We start from the raw sequence: 20,543 nt of genomic DNA on the forward strand, positions 1-20,543 counted from the left end.
GCCTTGAGATTTTAAGAGAGCAAGAGATGAGAGTGGAGTAAGAGCTAGTCATTCTGATGATGTTGGGCTGGAGCTGCACTCTCTTGGCGCCTCAGATCATGCTTCATGAGGGCTCCCAGCATATGCGTGAGATAGGAGTGCCTGGCACTCACAGGTGAAATGTCTTCACTGGAGGGGTGAGGAATGTGGATCTGGGGAGGTAATACCATCTTCCTGAGCTCATATATGGGTAAAGGCCTAACCGAGACTAAGTCCTATGTATTTTGACTCTTGGTCCTAGGCTTTTCCCATTGAATTATACTTAGCTGAGTGGTTCCCAAACCTCAGCTGGCATAAGAATAATCTAGAGAGTCTACAAAGGGAATTCTGGGTCCCCTTCTAATCTACTGGATTTGGATTGGAGTGCAACAATATGCATTTTAAGTAGGTTCTTAGGTGATGTGAATGGTTCTGGTAAGAGGCTACCCCTGGAGAAAATCTGGTGTCAGAAGCCGTCTCTCCCACTGATGAGTCCACATGTGCACTGAGTCCTAGGGAGAGGATCAGACACCTGCACATTACATTTATGGCTCAGTCACTGTGTGTAGGTCTATGGTGTCAGGAAGGACTAATCTAGATTTAGCAAAGTGATGTAAGTGGCCTCTATGTCGCAGCCTGAGTGTCTTGCTGGGGCAAGGGAAGAGAAGTATGTCTTTTGGAATTTGGAGAGGGGAAAAAAGTATTTTCAGAGGGCTGCCATCTTTGGGAACCTCATAGATCAACTCCTCCACATGAACTTAGAGACCCATGAGATTCCTATGTTTTGGCATGAAAGGAATTTAAGTCTATGCAGCAAGTACTTAGATCTTTTCCCAAATGGTTCTTCTGAGTCCATGCTTTTGCTTCAGCAGAAACAGAACCTGAGAAACAAGAAGGGTTCTGCCTTCCAGAGAACCTTCAAAGCCTCCTCCCGCCTGAGGATGGCTGGTGGCTGAACCATGCTCTTGGGGCTTGCAGAGTGGGACATGGTCAGGAACAAGAGGAAATAAGCAAGGAAGTGGGAACAGAAAGGGGGGAAATGGGAAAATTGGAGAGGGAAATAGGTAAAAGGAAAATGAAGAGAGAGGGAAAAAGAAAAATCAACTAAGAGTAACAAATTTAAGAAGTGTAGCATAGAGGGAGATGGTGCACTTGGGGATTTGGAGTCCATTGTTTTGACTTGTAGTCCTAGCATTTTGGATTGGTTTCCTAAGTTTTCAGGGGCTCGATTTCTTCACTTGTAAAATGCAACTGGTAAAGCACTTGTTCTTTCGTGGACTGGTGTGTGGATGAAGCAAGATAACTTGTGTAAAAGCCTTTAGCAAGCTGTAACGTGTTATCAAAGGTCACATGGAAAGTATGTGTGTGTGTTGTGGCCCAAGCGACTCCGAGGACTTTCTTTACAGAAGAGCTTGCTATACACAAGACAAATCCATGTCTCATGGCCCTGCTCATCTGGATGCTGTGCCCTTCCCTCCTTACCCAGCAGGCCTGGCATGCCCTTCCAAGACCCCAGCATGGGGGAAGGAATCCTGTGACCAGGAATCCCAGTCTTCATCCATACCGAGACAAATGATTCCCCTGGTTGCATGTGGTCAGCTTTGCAGCTGGACGTATATGGGAATGACTCAAAAAGTACTATGCCTCCAAGCTGCATCCCTCATTGGGCTTCTTTCTTTGCCTCTTTGAAAGTCTATTAAGTTCTCCCCACCTTTCACTGCCTATACCTCACTAATCAGAGCTATCTAAAACAGCTTCAATCTTGCCTTTTTCTTCTTGATTTCAACTTTAATTTTTAATTACCTACTCTGGTGTGTCATCGTAAGTGGATTTGCTATGCCAGAGATTCTCCAAACAAATGAGGCTCCAAATTAGTTTTTATGCAATTAGACAGGAATTCAATTATTTCAAACATTCATACTAAGACTAAGGGAAAAATAAGCTTTAGGTACCAGTAGTTTAAAAGTTTGTTGATAGTTTTTTTGGCATTAAAATAACACCTTAAAAAGATTTTATTTGAATTATGTTAAAATAGCTATAGTGTAATGACTTTCCATTAACAAGGGCTGGATGACTCCTACCTGAAATGTTGTCTACCCGTTCTTGGTGTTTATCTTCGATCTCACGGTAGTAGAATCACAGATCATGATCACAGCTGCTGATTCCATAGTCCCTTCTTAGCTAAAAGATAGAGTAAAATAAAAGAAAAAGAGTCCACGATGTACTCACCGAAACCTTTCAGGACACAATTTCTTTTCAGTTCTCTTTTATTGAGAACCTCTAGAGATTTTTATCTTTTTCCAAAAGGTAAGAGTAATTACAGTTTCATTTTGTAATTTTTAAAGTGGCATTTTATTCATTATTCATCTACTTTTGAATTCTAACCAATATCTGCAATGATGCCATATTTCTATGCAAATAACATGATTTACATTCATTGGCCGTCTGAATCCAATGCTCCTGATGATTTCCATAGTTTCCATCTTTATTATAATTACAAACACATTTTTCCCGCACTGTCGTTGTATGTCACATGCTGTCAAAGACCCAGGATGTTCAGAGGAGAGTGTTGATTAGCTTTGAGGCCTGACCCAAGGCACTTAATTTTGATGTATTTACAGGGGTTGGGGAGGGGGCATTTCCCCTTTGATTTCAATTAAAGAAGTCAAGGCTTGGGCCTTTAGTTAAAAAAAAAACTGAGAAACTCTGCCAATCAGCCATGCAAATGGCGTCCTGAAGTCTGCCAGCTCACCAGGGTTCGTGGCAGCCCGTGGCCTTTGTGTTGACGCGATCTGCTTCCTCCACCTCCTCCTCCTCTGCAGCGGGTCTCTCCCCACACCAGCACCAGCGTCTACAGAAGCAGGCACTTTGTGTTGTCCATGTTCTTATCCATAAAGGCATCATGTGTCTTCTGAAATTCCTGCTCCCCTTCATTCATTCATATTCACATTCATTCATTCATTCATTATTTACCAGGCTCTGGGGATAGAGATATGAGCAAAACAGGAGGTAATCCCTGTCCTTACAAGGTGACATTCTAGTGAGGAGGCCCCCCCCCCCCCCGCACACATTCTCTATAGAGTAGATGTGCAAGGCAGGCACTGTATCTCTACTTACTAAAGCCTCCTCACTCCTCAGCCCTGCTTCACCTACTCTATTGCGTCTTTGTTGGTTGATTCTCTGTCCCAGTTCTGGAGGGAGTTAGTCACCTGCTCTGTTCTTTCAGCTCCATTTTTGTTTCTGACTGCTGCAGTCGTTTTGCTGTCTGCCTTCTATTAAAATGCTATACATTTAGCAGTTTATAACACAGCATGTCAGCGATTATTTCATTTAATGCTCATAGAGATCCTGGAAAATGGGAGTTATCACCTCCATTTTGCGCATGAGGATACAAAGTGAAGAAGTGACTTTGTAAATTTGGAAATTTTGGAAACAAGATTTCTCTTCGCCATCCCACTTCCCTTCATAAATTTGATGAACACAGGCTATAAGCCAGCCACAGTGCTAGCTTATGGGCAGCTGTGTGTGTGTCAAGGGAGAGTGTAATGATTAATAAAATAGGGTACATGGAGTCCACCACATGCTACACAAGTGAAAAAAAATCCAATTATTTTAAAAATTTATTTATTTCAATTTTATTTGAAAGGTAGAGGGACACAGTGAGATTTTTGATCTCACTTCCAAAATATCTGCAATAGCCTGGTGTAGGCCAGGCCAAAGCCAGGAGCCTGGGACTCAGTCTGCCTCTCCCATGTCGGTAGCAGGAATCTAAGTACTTGGTTGCCTCCTAGGGTACACATTAGTAGGAAACGGATCAGAAACAAAGGAACTGGGATTTGAACCAGGCACCTTGATGTGGGATGTGAGTTTCCCAACCTGCATCTGATCTACTATTCCAAATGCCCACTCCCAAGTCCAACTCTTGAAGTATTGATCAGGAAAGATTCATGGTTATGGTAGATGGATAAAAGAGATTTCGATGAGTCAAGAAAGAAAAGTTTTCCTAACTCCAAAGGATATGTGTTAAATGGTGATGGTGGCTGGTGGGCATGGGCACATGGAGAGTGGTCCAGGTAAAGGGAATTTTACAAAGAATTTGAACCCAAGTCCTTCTGATTCTCTGAGTCTTGAATTTTTCATTATGCTGAATTCCTTTTTGTAGTTTTTTTCTTCTGTTAAGTTATAAGCTTTTTGAAGATGGGGACCATGGTTTACTTTTCATCCTCTATATCACTTAGCACGTGCTCACAGTAGGTACTCAGTATTTATTTAATTCAATAAAATAAGATGAATTTCTTTGGTAATACTGGTCTCATGGTTCCTGCCAGCACTTTTTTTTTTTTTTTATAAACACTAAAGTGAAAGCCACAGTAGAGAAAGTAGGAGAATCCAGTGTTACTTCTTTTAGGTGGGTGTCCCCTCTTCCTACTTTGGTCCTTTCACCTTCCATTCAAACTGGTTTTTAATTTGATATTCAGCCAGACATCCTGGATATTCTGTGACCTGAACTCTGAGAAATGGCAGTGTATTAAGACAAGTCATTTTGAAGACATTATCCTTTGTAGCATACTGCCATTTATAGTGTGGCTTAAGTTTTTAAATAGTTCCATACGTGTCATCTCACTTGGTTCTTACCTGTAGAGATTATTCCCCTTTCACCCATATTACAGATGGAAGCGAAGTTAAGCAAAATGCTGAAGATCCATAGCTGTAAGCAGTAGAAGCAAAGCTTACACTGATAGGTGGACTTGAGCACGAACTAGAATCTTTGTGTTCCCTGACCAGCAACTGGCTCTCCAGTGCCAGCCTTGTGAAATGGCTAAAGATAGGAGTCTGGAGCCTGGCTGTCTACTCTGCACAACATGCTTATCTGTTAGGACTTCCACAACAGGCTATCACAGACCGGCACAAACAACAGAAATGCTCACTTCTAGAATTTGGACGTCCAAGGTCAAGGTGTGGGCGGGGTCGGTTCTGGTGAGGCCTCTCCTTGGTGTGCACTGACGGCCTTCTCAGTGCAGCCTCGAGCGGCCTGTCCTTTGTGGGCTTGCACTTCTCACCTCTCCTCTTCAGCTTCTGTGGACAGGGTTCCTATCAGATTGCACACCACCCGATGACCTCAATCTTCCTCACCTCTAAGGGCTCCATCTCCATATATATTAGAGGGTGGTGCTTTGGCAAATGAATTTTGGGTTACACAATTCAGTCTATGACAGACCAGTTACTGAACCCCATTTTGCCCCCATTGCCACTTTTGTTAAGTGAGCCTAACAGTAGCATCTGCTGCCTGGAGAGGACTAAATGAGGTGAAAGGTGTGTAAGACACTGGGATGGAAACTCTGCTGCCATGTAGGCATTGCATGAGCGTTTGTTAACTTTTTACTATGCACGGCATCTCCGAGTGTTTCAGACGAGGAACCAGCTAATCTGCTGCTCCCTCCTCACTCAGAAAACAATTCCAAAAAAAGGCTCAATTTCTTCAAAATGTATGCTGAGTTGCTTTAAATTTCCTTTTTTCAAACAGCAATTCTTTGCTGTATGACTTCACTGCTTTGCCCCGCCCTGCATTTTGGTCAATATGTCCCAGGAGTATTGAGACTATTGAGTGTAAGATTTTTCCAGTGCTTAGAATTTTCTCTTTACCTCTTCTAACTAAGTTCTACATTCTAGCCAATGTTAACTTTTTCTAACTGAGCAATATTGGGAATATGAGCTCAAGATGTCGAGAACATCAATGGGTCTGGCTGAGAGAGAGGGAGGGAGAGAGAAAGAGAGAGAGATGTTAACATATAAGAAGAATAGTGTTTTGTCAAAGTTACAGTGTTTTAGAAGAGCCTGATAAATATGTTATTATTGCTTGGGTGGCAGTCTGCTAAATCCTTCACCTTAGCTGGAGTTCAGGCTTTTAGTGTTGCAATGTATCCATCTCTAAGAGGAAAGCGCTCATTTTCTGATGTCTCCTTGGAACTGTGTAATAAGTTCTTTTTTTTTTTTTTTTTTTTTTTAAGGCAAGCTCATTTTTTTGTGTAGTGAAATCCCACACAGGAGTCACAGCTTTGGTCTGAAACAAACGTTAGCCTGACGTTTCCAGGTTCAGAAAGTGCAAGTCCCCAGGAAATAAAAAAATGCTCAGGTCTCTCCCTCTCTTTTTCTGTCGGGGTCAAACATACATCCTCTGTGTATATTCAACTTTTGAAACCCATTATTGGGTTATTTTAAAACCTACTGTTTTAGAATTCAAGGGCTGACCTGGTGATTTCTCTTGACGAAGAGAAGGTAAAACCTGTCCCGTGAGACTTGAGATGTGAACAGTCCAGGTTTGCCAGGCAAACTGTTTGACTTATTTGTATTTAAACCAACTATTTGAAATGGGAGGTCCACTGGTGCATGTACGTATTTTACAAATCATGAAGTGCTTGAATGATGCAGGAAACAGACTAAAGTGGAAAAAAAATAGATGGTAAAAGAGCCTAAACTTTTCTTGAAGGAAAAATAAGTTCCAGAGAGATCTCAGTAACCACATACTGTAAAAAGTGAGGCAAGGCACCATATGCCAACTAGCATTTGTAGCACCCCTGTTAGAGGCCAGACCTGGGACCAGGTGCATTGTTTTATCAAATCCTTTGTGCATCCATGAAATGTGGTGTTATTATAATACCCACTCCTTGAATAAAAAAAGCTAGGCTCAGAGGCTTCCAAGAACAGCCCCTGTTCTTTCTTTAATGGCCAATGGCAAACTGAAAACTGACAGCAGCTGCTGATAACACTTAAATAGGTCACTACCTATTGACATACTTTCCTTCCATGTATTTGCTTTTTTCCCCTTAGAATCTTCAACAGGATGCAAAACAAGAGACAAGTCAGTGTCACTACCATACTCTAAGAAAAATGACTCTGTCATTTATTTTGCTTATAGAATTCTATTTTTGCATTATATAGAATTATGAATACTTGAACTTGGGGCTTACAAAGAGAGGAAAAAACTTAAAGGCAATAGACAGGAAATAAAGCACCTTTGATTTAGTGATGCTATAAGTGGTAAGGGATCTTCAAAAAGCTCATGGAAACCACATATTATGGAAAAACTATGCATGAATTTTGAAATTTTTGCATAAAACAAAAGCTTTTAATTCTTTTTTTTCCCCCATGAACTTTTTTTTGACAGGAAGAGTTAGACAGTGAGAGAGAGAGAGAGAGAGAGAAAGGTCTTCCTTCCATTGGTTCACCCCCCAAATGGCCACTACGGCTGGCACACTGAGCCGATCTGAAGCCAGGAGCCAGGTGCTTCCTCCTGGTCTCCCACACGGGTGCAAGGGCCCAAGCACCTGGGCCATCCTCCACTGCCTTCCCGGGCCACAGCAGAGAGCTGGACTGGAAGAGGAGCAACAGGGACAGAACTGGCGGCCCAACCGTGACTAGAACCCGGGGTACTGGCGCCGCAGGCGGAGGATTAACCTAGTGAGCCGCAGCGCCGGCCATTCCCCATGAACTTTTAAAATTGCCTTCATATAAGATGTAGGTGTAGAGATGAAGTTCCCTTTTAATGGTCACTTAGACTAAGCACACAGCTGAAGCATTAAATTAAGATTTGCCTTTTTACAAAACAATTATTTACTGTTTTAACCATGTAAGAGGGAGGGATGAGAGAGAGAGAGAGAGAGAGAGAGAGAGAGAGAGAAAGAGAGATTGAGAGTGAGAGACAGCTCTCATCTACTGGTTTATTCTCCAAATGTTCACATCGTGTGGGCTGCACCAGCCTGAAGCTGGGAGCCAGGAACTCAATCCAGGTCTCCTACCTGGGTGGCAGGGACCCAATCGTCACCTGCTGGCTCCCATGATTTGCATCATCAGGAAGATGGAATTCAGTTGGAACTCAAATCCAGCTATCCTAGCAAGCATTTTAAGCACCAAACACCTGCCTCAAACTTTGACCTTGAAGAAGTTGTGAGTTCCACTGGTCTACCTTGCTTTCCCCTCTTTAGCTATTATAGTCAGAAGATCTGTTAGCTGTCACACAGGGCTGGGGGGGGGGGGTGTGTGTGACAGCTTGATTTAGGGAATCAGAATCTGTTTTGCCAAGGCAGCAGAAATTGTGAGAAACTGGCTGTTTTTTTCTACACAGCTCAGATGTTTATGATTTTCAAACACAAGCTATACACATACACCCATACCATGTGCTACTTGTTGAAACAAAGATGAAAGAGCCAAGTCTTATAGCGGGAAGACCTGACCCAGGTCCTCATTCTGTCCCTGCCGCTCAGACCAGACTTACCTGAACAGTTCTTAACTTTGCTGATGGTCAGTTTTCTCATCTGCGAAATGAAGATGATGATAAAACTGACTTTGGAGAATTGTGAGCCAAAAACAAGGTAACTAATACATAAAGATTTTATAAATTTCTAAAAAATCAGATGAAAATTTCTAGTTAGTGTTATTTTAATTCACTTATTCATTTAAGAAGATCAAGAATAGCTGTCTTCTTAATTATCTTTATTTGGTCCCCTGAGGTCTCTGGTCTTGATGGATATTTTATTGTTTGTGTTCCCATTTACCTATAAATAATGTACTTTCTTTTTTTTTTTAAATTTATTTATTTATTTGAGAGGTAGAGTTATAGACAGAGGGAGAGACAGAGACTCCCCAAATGGCTGCAATGGCTGGAGCTGGGCTGATCTGAAGCCAGGAACCAGGAGTTTTTTCAGGTCTTCCACCCAGGTGCAGGGGCCCAAGGACTTGGGCCATCTTCTACTGCCTTCCCAGGCCATAGCATAGAACTGGATCAGAAGAGGAGCAGCTGGGATATGAACTGACGCCCATACGGGATGCCAGTGCTGCAGGTGAAGGCTTAGCTCACTATGCCACAGCACTGAACTGAATTATGTGCTTTCTTACCAAATTTATCATTGAAACTCTGTTGTTTGGAAGTCCCAAGCTGAGGCTGGATGTCAAAATGGCAATCCAAAGTAACTGTAATTTTTAGCAAAATGTAGGCTAGCACAGAGGGTAAGAGGAAACTTTGGAGGGTGATAGAGGGCATGTGGGTGGACTGTTAAATATTTGCTCTAATAGTCATCAACTATGTCTTCATTTCCTTACCTATAAAATTAGAGGATAATTCGTACTAAGTATGACATAGGGCTTTTTTGGGGGGCGGGTACAGGCAGAGTTAGTGAGAGAGAGAGAGAGAGAGAGACAGAGAGAAAGGTCTTCCTTCTGTTGGTTCACCCCCCAAATGGCCTCTACGGCTGGCACGCTGAGCCGATCCGAAGCCAGGAGCCAGGTGCTTCCTCCTGGTCTCCCATGCGGGTGCAGGGCCCAAGCACTTGGGCCATCCTCCACTGCCTTCCCGGGCCACAGCAGAGAGCTGGACTGGAAGAGGAGCAACCGGGACAGAATCCGGCGCCCCGACCGGGACTAGAACCTGGGGTACCGGCGCCACAGGTGGAGGATTAGCCTATTGAGCCATGGTGCCAGCCGGCATAGGGTTTTTAAGCCTCAAATGAAATTATATACTATACACTATAGCATATGATATATACTATATATACTATAGTATATGTTATAGTATACATAGAAGTAGTAAGTGCTAAGTAAATGCTAATTAGTATCAGTATTATAAATGAATTTTTCTCATACAAAAAAAACCAAACCAAAACAAAAAAAAACAACTCTCTTTCAGGGCCAGAGCAGTGGCATAGGAGGCTAAGCCTCTGCCTGCAGCGCAGGCATCCCGTATGGCCTTCGGTTTGTGTCCTGATGCTCTCTGTTTATGGCCTAGGAAGGCAGTGGAAGATGCCCTAGGTGCTTGGGCCCCTGTACCTTTGTGGGGGACCCAGAAGCTCCAGGCTCCCGGCTTAGGATCGGCCCAGCTCTGGCCCTTGCAGCCATTTGGGGAGTGAACCAGCAGAGAAAAACCTTTTTCTCTGTCTCTACCTCTCTCTGTGACTCTACCTCTCACATAAGTAAATACAATCTTTTTAAAAAAGCTCTCTTTGATGAGGTCAAAGTAATGTAAGGCTGAACCATATCAAAATGTGCTCTGGAGAGTTGGATGGCTGTTCTACCATGCCTGGAATATGTTCACATGTTTGGTGGTGGACATTGGAAAGTTAGCTGTGTTCAGTCATTTTTACACTTTGAAGATAGCCTCACACAAATGTGATTTGGTTTTAGTCATCTGTTTTTTTCTACATAACATAATGACCAATTACACTAGTTTTTTTTTATTTTTTTGGACATTTATTTATTTGAAAGATTGGACTACAGAGAGGAAGAGAGAGAGAGAGAGAGAGGGAGAGAGAGAGAGAGAAATATCTTCCATCCACTGGTTCACTCCCCAAATGGCCACAAAGGCCAGGGCTGGGGCAGGCTGAAGTCAGGAGCTGGGAGTTTCTTCTAGGTCTCTCATGTGGGTGCAGGGGCCCAAGGACTTGATCGAAAGTGGAGCAGCTGGGACTCGAACAGGTGTGCCTATAGGATGCACCTGATGCAAGCAGCAGTTTAATCCACTGTGCCAAAACTCTGGTCCCTACACTAGTTTTTTAAAAATAATTCATGAATTTTCAATTTTCTAATAAGATTATTTCCCCTACCTGCTTCTTCCCTTCCACACCTGCTTTGCTTTGCCTGGGTCCCTGCCATCTCTCTATGAAACCCACACTCCTCTCCTCTCTACCTCTCTCTCTCTCAGACTCTGCTAGGCCTGACTGGGGCACAGACTCTGCCACCTCCTCCCATGGCCCAAGAGGAATTATAAGGTGGGAAGGCAAAGGGTAGAATGGGGAAACAACCTCCAGTATCCTGAAGGTTTGGAGATGAGATCACCCAGAGAAATCAGAGAGGTTCCCAGGTGTGTACATGGAGCTGGACCGTCAAGGCTGATTGCCATGTGAAGATGAGCAGAGAGGAGAGGAGAACGTGGGTTCCAGGAGGAGGAAGCAGCAGGAGCACCATTGTGGAGATGGGCTTCTCTTGGGGGAGAATCAGTGTAAGAGATTTTGCCAGAATGGCTCTCTCTTCTACTCTCTGCCTTCTGCAGTCAGCTCTGCTGCTCTTCATGGCAAAAGTGAGTGTGATGATGGAGGCGATTCCCAGCTCTGACCCATATTCCTCAGGCATCAAATCCTTCCCAGGACTTCTCTTGCCATCATTTTTCGTGCCCGAGGTTTACCAGATGTCTGAGCAGGTTTTGTGTTTATGCTGTTACCACATGAGTCTTGATGGGGGCAGTTGCAGTATTTGCTCATTTGGTGCTTTTCCCTTTTGATTTATTCTGTGATAAAGTGAACTGCAAAGGGAAGCAATTGCAATTAGGGTCACACAATAAGGTACCTTCTTCAATCCTACCTGTGCTGAAGTCTTGGCAGTGACCTTTGGGCATTATTCCTTCCAAGGACCTGACCTTTTTCTTTTCTCTCTCTCTCTCTCTTTTTTTTTTTTTTTTTTTTTTTTTTGACAGGCAGAGTGGACAGTGAGAGAGAGAGACAGAGAGAAAGGTCTTCCTTTTGCCGTTGGTTCACCCTCCAATGGCCGCCGCGGCTGGCGCGCTGCAGCCGGCGCACCGCGCTGATCCGATGGCAGGAGCCAGGTGCTTCTCCTGGTCTCCCATGGGGTGCAGGGCCCAAGCACTTGGGCCATCCTCCACTGCACTCCCTGGCCACAGCAGAGAGCTGGCCTGGAAGAGGGGCAACCGGGACAGAATCCGGCGCCCCGACCGGGACTAGAACCCGGTGTGCCGGCGCCACTAGGCGGAGGATTAGCCTATTGAGCCGCGGCGCCGGCCTTCTTTTTTTTTTTTTTAAGATTTATTTTATTTATTTGAAAGACAGAGTTGCAGAGAGAGGTAGAGACACACAGAGAGGTCTTTCTTCTGCTGGTTCACTCCCCAGATGGTCGCAACGGCCGGAGCTGCTCCAGGAGCCAGGAGCTTCTGCTGGGTCTCCCACACAGGTGCAAAGGCCCAAGGATTTGGACCATCCTCTACTACTTTCCCAGGCCATAGTGGGGAGCTGGATTGGAAGAGGAGCAGCCAGGACTAAAACTGGTGCTCATATGGGATGCTGGCGCTTCAGGCCAGGGCTTTAACCCATTGTGCCACTGCGCTGGCCCCCTGATCTTTTTCTTCCATTCACTGTCCTCTCACTGCGCAGGTCTCAGTGCTCCACACTGAGGGAGAGATAAGAAACACTAAAATACAGTCGCTGCCTTCAAGATGGACTAGAAGGATTAAGACAACTCAGGCAGAAAATGATTAGGAGCGAAAGAGACACACTGCTAATGCACTTTGGAGTTAGCACAGTGAGATATCTTTTTTTGTTGTTGTTGGAGGGTGTTAAAGTCCCCCCTTTTCTAGATCAGCCCCTTTGAGTTAAGGCTTGAAAGATGGGGATGGTGTCATGTCCCACCTTGGGAGATATCCTGACCTTGGAAATGCTTGTTTTTTGTTTGTATCCTCTGTGAACTTTTTCACCAGGCCATAGCCCCTGGGCTGGGAGGCAAAGGGGGAAGTGGGTTTTTGTCTGAGCCGACGCCTCCTGCTGCGCGTGTCCTTGCTACACTGGCCTCTCCAGATTCCCTAATACTGGAGGATAAGCCTTCCCCTCAATCTCTATATCCATCATCTTTCAAAGACATCTGATTCTGCCTGAAATGTTTTTTTTTCTAAAGATTTATTTATTTATTTGAAGGCAGAGTTACTGAGAGGCAGAGAGAGAGAGAGAGAGAGAGAGAGAGAGAGAGAGAGGTCTTCCATCCACAGGTTCACTCACTAGATGGCCACAAGGGCCAGAGCTGCACAAATCCGAAGCCAGGTCTCCCACGTGGGTGCAGGGGCTCAAGCACTTGGGCCATCTTCTACTGCTTTCCCAGGCCATAGCAGAGAGCTGGATTGGAAGTGGAACAGCCGGGACTCACACTGGCGCCCACATGGGATGCCAGCACTGTTAATGGCAGCTTTACCTGCTGTGCCACAGTGCCAGCCCCAGCCTAGAATGTTCGTTAACCCCACAAACATACAGAGCTGTATGAAAATGATGTTTTTCAGGTTGAGCTGTAGCCCGATGACTTCTCTTAACGTCATGGAGGTTTTGGTGTCTTGTCTGTTTCCTCAGGACGAATTCCAGACTTACTCTCGGAAAAAGGTGACATGGATCGACCTGGCAGCATTAGGCAGTGCCTTCGGTCTCACTCCTGACCACCCTGTCATTGCTGACGAGGAGTATATCATAAACAGAGCCATCAGAAAGCCGGACCTAGAGGTAAGATCACTTAGGGCTATTGCTGATGTCGGAGAAATCTAACCCAGTACCACAAGGTTAAGTCTAGGTCCTCCGTGGTGCCAATCCTCCACTGACAGTGTGATGAACACAGGCTTTGGAGCCAGAGAGAGCTCGCTCCAAATCTCAGCTTTGTCCTTCTTAGCAGTGCAGTTCTGGACCAACTAGCTCTGCTGAGCCTCAATTTACTCTTCGATAAAATGATGATAGTGCTCATCTCTGATATTAATTGGTGAAGTTCAGTAAAGTAAGGAATACAATGATCAATACAGTGCCAGGTACATAAAAGATCTCCAAACCTATTAGCTTCTAATAGTGTCATGCCCCGTGTTGTAACCTGTGTTAACCTTACAGTAAAAGAAAATCATCCAGGAACATTCCAGGCAGTTTTCTTACAGCTACAAAATGACCTCATTTTGAATTTTGTCATTCAAAGGTGTTTGGGATACTCCCTCTTCATTATAGTAAGTGAATCCGTCTCAGAATATGGCTAGTAAACATTCATGTTACGACACATTTTATAAGACAAATTGTTTTCTCTTACATTTATATATGTAGACAGCTGTTTGCTTTAGGAGCTCAAGGTCAGCTTTTTCAAATACTAAAAGTCAATTGCCAGCCTTTTTTTAAATTGTCAATTGTTTTCACCTCATAGTCTTAGCTGCCAAAATAAATGTAACAGAGGAACTCAAGTACCTCCTCCTAGCAGACTGCCTCATTTACCTGGAAAGGCAGGATTCCCAAGTCTGCCTTAGGGACCTGGCCCCAGAGCCTATTGTCCTGAAATTCTTGCATCTTTAATTGCATTGAATAAATAAGTGCACAGCCAAATGAAAGAGATGCTCAAATAAACAAACAGAAACTGAGGGAGGGGCAGAGATCTTGAAATGGAAAATTCTCTATCAAAAAGCTTGATGCCTTCATTTGCCAGCTCATGATAAAGGGAGTTGGGCTACTGGCTGTCTCCCTGGAGTCTTGAGTTTCTTATTTACAGAACTAGAGCAATAATCCCTTCTCTGCCTGTTTCTCAGGGCGATTGTGAACCTAAAATAAGAAGACACATGTTAAGGTGATTTGTGAACTGCAATGAGCTATATTCACAGTAGGGCCAGAACTTTGATTAGATTGGAGAAGTCTAAGACACTGAGGCACTGGTATCCATAACAGCACCCACAGCACCGAGGTGGTCATCATTTAGGGCCTTCTGCAGGGGCTTTGAAGACTGCCCCAAAGAAGCCAAGTCGGGTTTGCAAAGGAGGCTGGGGAAGCTCTAAGGACCATCTTGCAGGACTGTAGGCAGAACTGAAACTCGCTGCTTAACCTGTTAAACAGGATGCCCTGAGAGCGTATGCCAACAAGAAACGCAGAGCAAGCAGCCTGGGGAGAGGAGCTCTTCCTGATCCCTCAGAGGAAAGATGGAATCCACCCCGCAGGAGATGCTCAATCTCCTAGTTAGGTGTCCTGACCCGAAGTGCCTGGAAACGAGCAAATGAACTCATCCCTCTCTTGGCCTCTGCCCAGCTTCCAGAGGCCCTGAAGGTGATGAGGAAAGCAGATAAGCTCCAGGCAGAGCAGTTGCCTGCTGGGGGACTCTCAAAGATGCTTCAAAGGTCCATGCTGGACTCGCCCTCTCACCGCGTGAGGAATGGCCTCAAAAAGCCTCAGACGTTTCCTAGTTGAAGGCCTGAGATAAAATGCACAAGTCAGCTGTTACTCCCAGTGAGTGCCACTTTCATCTTTGGATGGTCCACACCTCTGATGATTGTGCATGTCTCAGACTGTTTGTGGTTTCACCACCTCTCCATAGAGGTTCTCTAACTCCTCAGGGCTCCCATTCTACTGCAGAGTCTCCTTTACACCCCCCACCCCTTTAAAAAAAGATTTTCAAATGCATGGAGTTAATAAAGTAGACAATCTTCACTTTATACAACTTGAATCATGATGTAAAGGCATTTTCAGATTTTCTTTTGAAAATTTTACATTGTATCCTTTGAGGGACTGAACATGGAAGTCAGATGGAGTGGAGCTAAAATTCCAGCCTTGCAAGTTACTTGACAAAATGAACTTCAAGTGCAAAGTGATGATGAAAACCATATCTATCCTATCACAGGAAGATGAAAAAGACTAATGATAATATGTGAAGAGCCTGAAGTTTATTTTTTAAAGATTTATTTATTTACTTATGTGAAAGGCAGAGTTACCGAGAGGCAGAGGCAGAGAGAGAGAGAGAGAGAGAAAGGTCTTCCATCCACTGGTTCACTCCCCAGATGGCTGCAATGGCCGGAGCTGCGCCAATCCGGAGTCAGGGGTCAAGAGTTTCTTCAGGTCTCCCATGTGGGTGCAGGGACCCAAGGACCTGGGCCATCTTCCACTGCTTTCCCAGGCCATAGCAGAGAGCTGGATCAGAAATGGAGCAGCTGGGACTCAAACCAGCACCCATATTGGATGCTGACACTACAAGTAGCGGCTTTACCCGCTATGCCACAGCACCGGCCCCAAGAGCCTGAAGTTGTTAACAAAAATAGTGGCCGCCATTACACTCCAGCTGTCTTTGCAAAACTTCAGGGAATATTGAGATGGAAAGTTAAATTCTGAGGCAAGAAACTTGAGGTTCCCTTAGGACCAGCACTGCTCGTTTGCTTCAGGGCTGGTCACATTCAAATACTCTGCCCTCTAATTTTTAGCTTATGGAAGAAGTATTACCAGTGACAATTCCCTTCAATTTTATAATGAAAATCAGTTAGATATGGGATGCATTTCTAATACTTTATTTTGCAACTAACCTCATTGAAATAAATTCATTCTGTAAGAAAAAAAAATAAAGCATTCACACTTCTGCTTGGTAACTATTAACAAACACATGCACACACACATGCTTAATGAGTAGGATCAAGGTTCATTTGAGGTAACTTTGCATTGGAGTGCAGGGATTTAAACTATATTTCTGGTTGACATGGTTTTGCAAAGCATCCCTTCATTTATTTAATCAAAACTGTATTGAGCACTTAAAATGTTCCAGCTATCTGCTCTTTCCAGTTTTATAATTTACTATCTAACGGCTACACTGACTGTAATATTCCTAGGTATAGAAGCTAGAGGAGCTGAAGTGGAACTCAAACATTATCTGGCCAATTACCTCAATTTATTCATGGAGAAACTGAGGTGCACAGAAATTCAGCCGAAGAAATTTAGTTGAAGCACACAATAGCTATCAAAGGAAGTCATGAGCACTGTTTCTCAACTTCGGCTGCACATTCAAATCATCCGGGGAAATTCTAAAATATTCATGCCCACGACGCACTGCAGGCAAACTAAATCAGAATGTGCGGGTGGTGGAAGGAGCGGGCAAGCACAAGTGTTTTCTGAGGCTCCTTGAGAAGTCTGGGGCTAGAAGCATTTCCTCAGAGCAATATCACAGTCTCATTGCTTCTCTTTGTGCTTGGGTAGGCCAGCAGTTCATGGAAATGAGGTTCACACAGAAAGTTCACACAGGAGCAAGAGAGCAGTCCCTCACCAGCGTTCGCCCGTCCCTCTCCACAGCCAGCACCCTCAGGCCCTCGCTCTCTGGGGTTCACTTTCTCGCAATAGCCTCCTCTCTCCCCTTAAGTATTTGTTACCAGCCTAATCATTTTCAGCGTCCCCTGTAGGTTGCTCCAAGGCCCACAGCCTGTGAGATAAAGTCCCAAATCCCTTATCCTCGCATTAAGGCCACTCACAATCTCTGGTCTTAGTTCTTCCGGTTTCGCTCCCCATGCTGCAGTCACAGGGACCCACTCCCTTGCCCTCTAGTCCTCAGCTAACTTCTACACAGTCTCTTCTCACCTGAGCCACCTTCTTCCAGTTGTCCAGTGTTGGAGCTCGGTTGTCATCTCCTGCAGGATGCCTTCCACCATCTTCGTTCCATAGAGCTTCAAGACTATCCTTTTACTTCATTATGTCTTTGTTTCTACGACATGCACATACTGAACTATATAACATAGCTTTCTCTTTTTGGATTATTTTCTTTACTTCTTAATTTACAAAATTGTAGAATGCAGAGAGTGGGTTTATTTATTAATTAATACATTTACCCACATAGTAGACATGTGATAAACGTTACTGAATTATGACTGTTTTTTTTTTAAGATTTATTTATTTATTTGAAAGGCAGAGTTACAGAGAGAGAAGAGGCTAAGAAAGAGAGATCTTCTATCTGCTGGTTCACTCCCCAAATGGCCACAATGACCAGGTCTTGGCCAGACCAAAGCCAGGAGCCAGGAGCTTCTTCTGAGTCTCCCACGTGGGTGCAGGGGCCCAGGCACTAGGGCCATCTTCTGTTGCTTTCCCAGGTGCATTAATAGGGAGTTGGATCATTACACAAAACTAAGCCCCTATGGGATGCTGGCATTGAAGGCCTCAGCTTAACCTGCTGCACCACAGCACCAGCTCCTGAATTACGATTTCTAATAAAGAGTGCTATTTGTGCAGTAGGAAAGGATAGACAAGTTAAGGAATGGTGAAATAAATAGATATATCAGGATTCTGTTTTTAATTCTTCTACAAATGCTTCTTCAGCCCGTGTGGTGTTGTGTCTTCTCTGATCCTCGAACTAGAGAATGGGTACTTTTCTTTTGCAGGTGAGATGCATAAAAGTGCAAAAAATAAGATATGTTTGGAACAATTTGGAAGAACAGTTTCAGAAAATTGGGTAAGTTCTTCTAGCAAGTGCATTCAGTAGAGGAAATTATTACCTCCGAAGTATTATTACTAAATATGTTCTTCTAATTATTATTATTTTAGTTCTTTGGAAGACTGGCTCAGTTCTGCCAAGATACACCTAAAATTTGGATCAGGTCTAACAAGAGAAGAACAAGAGATTAGGTACCATGAATACTGTTGTTTCTGTAGCTTCAAAGGACTATTATCACTTAGTCGATTGATTACTATCATCAAATGTCATAATGCACCATTTAGCACTATTAAATTAAATGCTTTCACATATATTATCTGCACATCCTCAGATAACAACCATTAGGGAGCCACAGAAGAATGCCACGGAAGACTTATACTTCCCAATTCCAAGGCGGTTATGAGGCAGAGGATGTTGGCGGGGGGCACTGAAATGTCAGAGTCTCTTTATTTATTTATTTATTTTTGGACAGGCAGAGTTAGTAAGAGAGAGAGACAGAGAAAAAGGTCTTCCTTCCTTTGGTTCACCCCCAAATGGCTGCTAAGGCCGGCACTGCGCCGATCCGAAGCCAGGAGCCAGGTGCTTCCTCCGGGTCTCCCATGCGGGTGCAGGGCCCAAGCACTTGGGCCATCCTCCACTGCCTTCCTGGGCGACAGCAGAGAGCTGGCCTGGAAGAGGAGCAACCGGGACAGAACCGGTGCCCCAGCCGGGAGTAGAGCCCAGAGTGCCAGTGCTGCAGGCAGAGGATTACCCTAGTGAGCCGCGGCGCTGGCCCCTGAAATGTCAGAGTCTGCGGCTTTGAACAAATGTCTTCTCGCTGGGTCTTATTTCCAAAATTGTGAAACTCTGTATAGGCCCTGCTGGGGCTGTTTCTATGATTTTACACTCTCCCTCACTCCACTTCCAGTACTCTGGGAAGACCTAGAGTCGTGGAGCGTCAGCATCCCTGGGAGACCATGCCTCATCCCTTTTGGATGAGAATCTTCATTTTAAACAAGATCATCAAGTTATCTGTATGAATATGACAGTTTAAAAGTGTTGCTCTAGGGGCCGGCACCGTGGCTCACTAGGTTAATCCTCTGCCTGTGGCGCCTGCATCCCATGTGGGCACTGGTTCTAGTCCTGGTTGCTCCTCTTCCAGTCCAGCTCTCTGCTGTGGCCCGGGAAGGCAGTGGAGGATGGCCCAGGTACTTGGGCCCCTGCACCCGTATGGGAGACCAGGAGGAGGCACCTGGCTCCTGGCTTTGGATTGGCACAGCTCCGGCCGTTGCGGCCTTTTGGGGAGTGAACCAATGGAAGGAAGACCTTTCTCTCTCTCTCACTGTCTGTAACTCTGCCTGTCAAATAAATAAATAAAATCTTAAAAAAAAGAAAGTGCTGCTCTAAGCACATTCAGCCAAGCTTTTGGATTTGAGTGTCTCTGTGGAAGGTATAAGGAGAGCGGTTTATGTTCTGAACAGTTAAAACAAGTCAGAGTAGCATTCTTCTGCATAATCCAAAACGCATCTCTGGGTCTTCTTTTAGAGGGCTGTATAATTCTGTATATTGAGAGCCCCAGATCTTTCTACTCTGAAAGAAATTCTGCACAATTCCACGACTCCTGAATAGGGGGTAGGATGATAATATTTTCTTTTAATGACCATCTCATCCCTCTTCCGTAGAACTGGAATTGAGGAGAGACAGAATTGAGATTATGCCAGGCCTGAAACTATTGGAGTGAAACAATGGGTCACATGAAATACCCAAATCACTATTTGGGGAAACAGACTTTAGGTTAAGAGAAGCAATATGCTCATGTGTATTGTGTTCATACCTGGGGCCCTCTCCTTCCTCCTGTTATTCTGAGAAGTATTGGAATGTTATGCAACAAGAGAGGGCTATGTTGATCACACAAGAAAGTGATCAGAGAGTAGATCTTTTTCTGAATGGGTGAGAAATGAGTTTCTTTGTTATTATTGGCAACTAAGTGACCTGTGCTCTCTTCCTATAGGAGGTTGATATGTGGACCTAACACCATTGATGTTGAAATCACACCAATTTGGAAACTGCTCATCAAAGAGGTAATTTCGCCAGTATTTCCTCCTAGTGTTGGGTAGAAAACAAAGAAATTTGATTTTAGTCAAACAATCAGGGATGCTACTTATTAATAAATAACTGTAATTTCTGAGATGTTTTGAAAGACTGTCAAGAATATTTTTTTCACATATCTTATCTCATGTGTGTCTTCAGGTGCCTCTTTTGCACATTGACTGACAAAATGCAGGGTGTGATGCTCATGTGTTTACTTACTATCTGTTGACTAGTTGAATATATGCTGATCCTCCCTCCCTCCCACCTCCCCTCCCTCCCTCCCTTCTTCCTTCCTTCTTTCCTACCTTCATAATACTATGCTGTCTCACCCATTTCAATTTTGTGAAACTAAATTGATATATTTTTTAAAAACAATGTTTTTCTTAGGCAACATATACAATTTGCTCAGCACTCAAAATTTTGGAGAGAACAAAATCATCTATTTAACCTTACTAAGTTCTACTGATGTCAGTGTATGTATGGGAGGGAAAGGAGGACTTGCCGATCAGATC

The 20,543-nt window shown here is 44.2% G+C and overlaps 1 protein-coding gene across 1 annotated transcript in view; it reads left to right on the forward strand.

Annotated features, from left to right (window-relative positions):
- ATP13A4 (ATPase 13A4) overlaps positions 1–20,543 on the forward strand; it is a 172,291-nt gene that overhangs the window by 37,367 nt on the left and 114,381 nt on the right. Inside the window, exons 4-7 of the mRNA XM_062181236.1 lie at positions 13,128–13,274; positions 17,909–17,979; positions 18,072–18,152; positions 19,952–20,021. Of these exons, the coding sequence (XP_062037220.1) occupies positions 13,128–13,274; positions 17,909–17,979; positions 18,072–18,152; positions 19,952–20,021 (369 nt within the window). The remainder of the gene's footprint in view (positions 1–13,127; positions 13,275–17,908; positions 17,980–18,071; positions 18,153–19,951; positions 20,022–20,543) is intronic.

Source organism: Lepus europaeus, chromosome 2, assembly GCF_033115175.1.
Source record: "Lepus europaeus isolate LE1 chromosome 2, mLepTim1.pri, whole genome shotgun sequence".
NCBI classification, from domain to species: Eukaryota; Metazoa; Chordata; class Mammalia; order Lagomorpha; family Leporidae; genus Lepus; species Lepus europaeus.